The sequence below is a fragment of the Brassica oleracea genome, chromosome C8 (assembly GCF_000695525.1).
Source record: "Brassica oleracea var. oleracea cultivar TO1000 chromosome C8, BOL, whole genome shotgun sequence".
In the NCBI taxonomy this organism is placed as follows: domain Eukaryota; kingdom Viridiplantae; phylum Streptophyta; class Magnoliopsida; order Brassicales; family Brassicaceae; genus Brassica; species Brassica oleracea.
In genome coordinates, this window is record NC_027755.1 from 16,211,657 (window position 1) to 16,214,928 (window position 3,272).

The window sequence follows — 3,272 nt, forward strand, 5'->3', positions numbered from 1 at the left end:
TTTTGGGATAATCATGCTCTAACACAATAACAATTTGAATAGACAACCTATTTTATTCTTTTTTTTTTTATTAACGTTGGTTTTTGTTTATTTAATCAAACCGACAGTAGTCACATTACCAACTACTCTACAGCTTCGGTAAGATCATGTTTTATCTTTAGCTCCACCAAATTGTTGTTTTTGGCTCTATTCTAACAAAATAGATGTTATTTACTGCAGCCTTTAGTAATGCAATGAATTAAATGAAAATGATCACCCCAAATTGCAAAATACTTTAATTATCGAGTTAACAGAGTTTAACATAATAAAGCATAACCAAATAAAAATAATAAATTCATTATAGTTTGGTGTGTCTATATGACCACATTTTAAGACGTTCATTATCGAGTTTACACATGACTTATAAAATTAGTAAAACGGTTCAAACGCGGATAACAAAACGAAACAAACGCGGAAAAAGAGAGTGATTTGGCAGTAAATGTGAATGAAGTAGAGAAACCACATGTATAAAACATACCCCACACAAAGTTTCCCACTTACCCCATCTGAGTTTCGAAACTTAGACGGACACACACACACACACTTTTTGTCTTCTTCTAGATTCACCGAGAGAAAAGAGGAAGAGACAACCACCCACGATCCTCCATAGCTGTACAGAAAAAAAAACCTAACCATCAATCATGCCTTCTGGTGCTAAGAAAAGGAAAGCCGCCAAGAAGAAGCAGGAAGAAGCCTTTTCTACTCTCAAACCCAACAACAACCATGGTGAAAGTTTCCATCTTTTTTCACAACCCCATGATCTCTTTTGCTTATTTTTGTCTTTTGTAATTCAATTATTCAATCAATTACACACACACACGTTTGGGTCTATTCTCTGTATATAGATTTTTCAAAAAGTTTGGATTTTTATTGTTGTGCTCATTGATCCAATCAAATGGGTATCTTTTTTTTTTAATCACACTGTAAATCTTTGTTTTTTTCCGGCTAATTCTTGCATATTGGATCACTTTAGGATAGTTTTATGATTGAAAGTTTATACCTTTTGCTGTTTTCTGTGGATCTCTGATGCTTTGTTCCAGTTTGATTCTTTAGAGTGTGGATTTGACTTGAAGTAGAGTCAATAAGTCACTCTTTGTTCTATGATATTATTATTATTATTATTATTGTTTGTCTGTTCTGAAACTGATTAGATTTTGTTAAAAGCAGGAACTACTGAGGAAGAAGGCGTCAGAGTCGTAAAGGAAACAGGGTTGGATACTGACGAGCGTATAGAGATCACTGATTCAAGCCATGATCATGACAAGAGCTCTAGCAGTGGTGGTAGCAGCAGCAGCAGCTCGGATGATGAGTCTCAGGAAGTCAAGAGGAAAGATGGTGATAAGGAGGAGACTCAAGTTATTATTACACCTGTGCCAAGTCAACCTGTTCCAGTTGCTGGAGATGCTCCGTTCATCTTTGGTTCTACTGCTAATGCGATTGTAGAGAACACCGGTTTGATGAATTCGACTACACCCAGTGATCTAAACACTGAGAACATTGTCGAGATCTCCTCTGTTGATTCGGTACTCTCAAACGAGCCTGCCGCTGAAGTTTCTCTTGCATCTGATGAGGTTAAGCAGGCGTCTTCAAGTAATAAAGAATCCAAATGTGTTCCTGAAGGCAGCAAAGAGTCTGAAGTTGTCATTTCTCATGAGGAAGAAGAGGTGATTGATTCTCATTGTTAACCTTTTTTTTTATTTGCTGTCTCTTATGTTTACCAATAAACTCAATTTTCTCTTAGGCTCCCGTGCGACCAACACATGGAGTTGCGCAAAGAACCTCATGGTTAAGCTGCTGTGGTTTGTTTGATGTGATGACAGGATCCAGTAGATAAACTCAGGTACACCTCCCCAACTTCTTTATTTTATGAGCTTCATTTTGTCTGCATATGGTTCTTATAAGCTCATGTCTGCATTTGGTTGATCAATGGCACTGTCAAGTGAGCTGCGAGTAAAGAGAGAATTAGCCTAAATCCTGATTTGCTTGTTGATGACTTTGTTGACCCTCCTGTTTTGTTCTTTCGCAGAAACTTGAGTCACTTTTAAACTCCCAAGCTGCAACAATATGCTGAAGTTTCAGGAACTTGGATGAATGGCTCTCTTTCACTTAATTAAGTACATCTTTTCTCATATGAAATAGCACTCAACTTCTAGTAGTAGTCTTCATTAGCAGGCATGTCGTCCCTTTCGCTCTGTACCATTACTTGTCTATTGTTGTTTTTGTTCTCTCAGGTTCTGAGACTTTGAGACTGTTTGTTGTTGGCCAATCTAATGTATGATTAAAATCACTACACATGAGCTCAAAATATATGTTATTTAGCATTAAGGTTTCATAAGGAGTATGTGTGTAGGAAGCTACATTGTTTGATTTCTATAATACAATACCAGATTCTAGAAAAAGAACACTAGAAATCAAGAATAGTTCGTCCTATCTTCTTTATCTCTGGCATAGCACCTCTACTTGAAACATAGACTTCCATATTCACATGCTTTCTTTCTTCTGATCAAACTATCAAAAAGTTCAATAATTACATCTCAGGAGATATGGAAGACCTTTGCTGTCTTGCATTAGCTTAGGCCGAGAATGTAAACCTATCGGAACAAGCATTTAGTGCTTATCCAAGTCTTACCTTGTATGATGCGACTGATCCTTTCATTGATTCCACCACATGTTTGAAGCTAAGACTCACGAATCAAGATACTTTTAGCTAGTTAAAAGTAAACTACGTGTTAGAAATTCTCAAAACTCTACTTGCGGGAAACAGCCATCACTACAAGAAAACGTGCCCATAACAACGAACATTTACGACGAAAATATTTCGTCGTAAATTTACATGATGTTTACAACGCAATTACGAGGAATCCAACTTTCATCGTAAACGCCATGTAAATTTACGACGAATAGATTTCGTCGTAAACTCCATGTAAGTTTACGACGAATGTACGTGGAAAGAGAAATACGTCGTAATCATTACATCGACATTACAACGAAACATGTTACCGTTATATTTAGGTGAAAACGTGTATTCAATGTGCTTTAACTTGCCTAATTTCGTCGTAAAGTCGTTGTAAATAATATGTTAAAACCATGTAAAATCCATGTAAAATATTCCTTGTAAAATCGTTGTTATATTTCAACTACCCAACTCGAAAATTTCTCTATATATATGTCATTTCCCACAACTCTCTTCCTCACAACACACAAACGGGAGAAAAAAAAATCCGAAAAAAAAA

General features: G+C 36.2%; 1 protein-coding gene across 1 annotated transcript; it reads left to right on the forward strand.

Moving 5' to 3' along the window:
• Positions 1-524: 524 nt before the first annotated feature.
• Positions 525-2,374, forward strand: LOC106307799. Its single transcript, XM_013744860.1, has 4 exons — positions 525-765; positions 1,207-1,703; positions 1,781-1,879; positions 2,066-2,374. Exons 1-3 carry the CDS (start codon positions 681-683, stop codon positions 1,871-1,873), a joined length of 675 nt encoding a protein of 224 aa, XP_013600314.1. The 5' UTR covers positions 525-680; the 3' UTR covers positions 1,874-1,879; positions 2,066-2,374.
• Positions 2,375-3,272: the final 898 nt, after the last annotated feature.

Excerpts from the sequence above, each read along its gene's own strand:
- LOC106307799 (XM_013744860.1), top strand. The coding sequence starts at position 681 with ATGCCTTCTGGTGCTAAGAAAAGGAAAGCCGCCAAGAAGAAGCAGGAA. Across the intron at positions 766-1,206 it reads CAAACCCAACAACAACCATG|GAACTACTGAGGAAGAAGGC; the intron begins GTGAAAGTTTCC and ends TGTTAAAAGCAG. Across the intron at positions 1,704-1,780 it reads TTTCTCATGAGGAAGAAGAG|GCTCCCGTGCGACCAACACA; the intron begins GTGATTGATTCT and ends ATTTTCTCTTAG.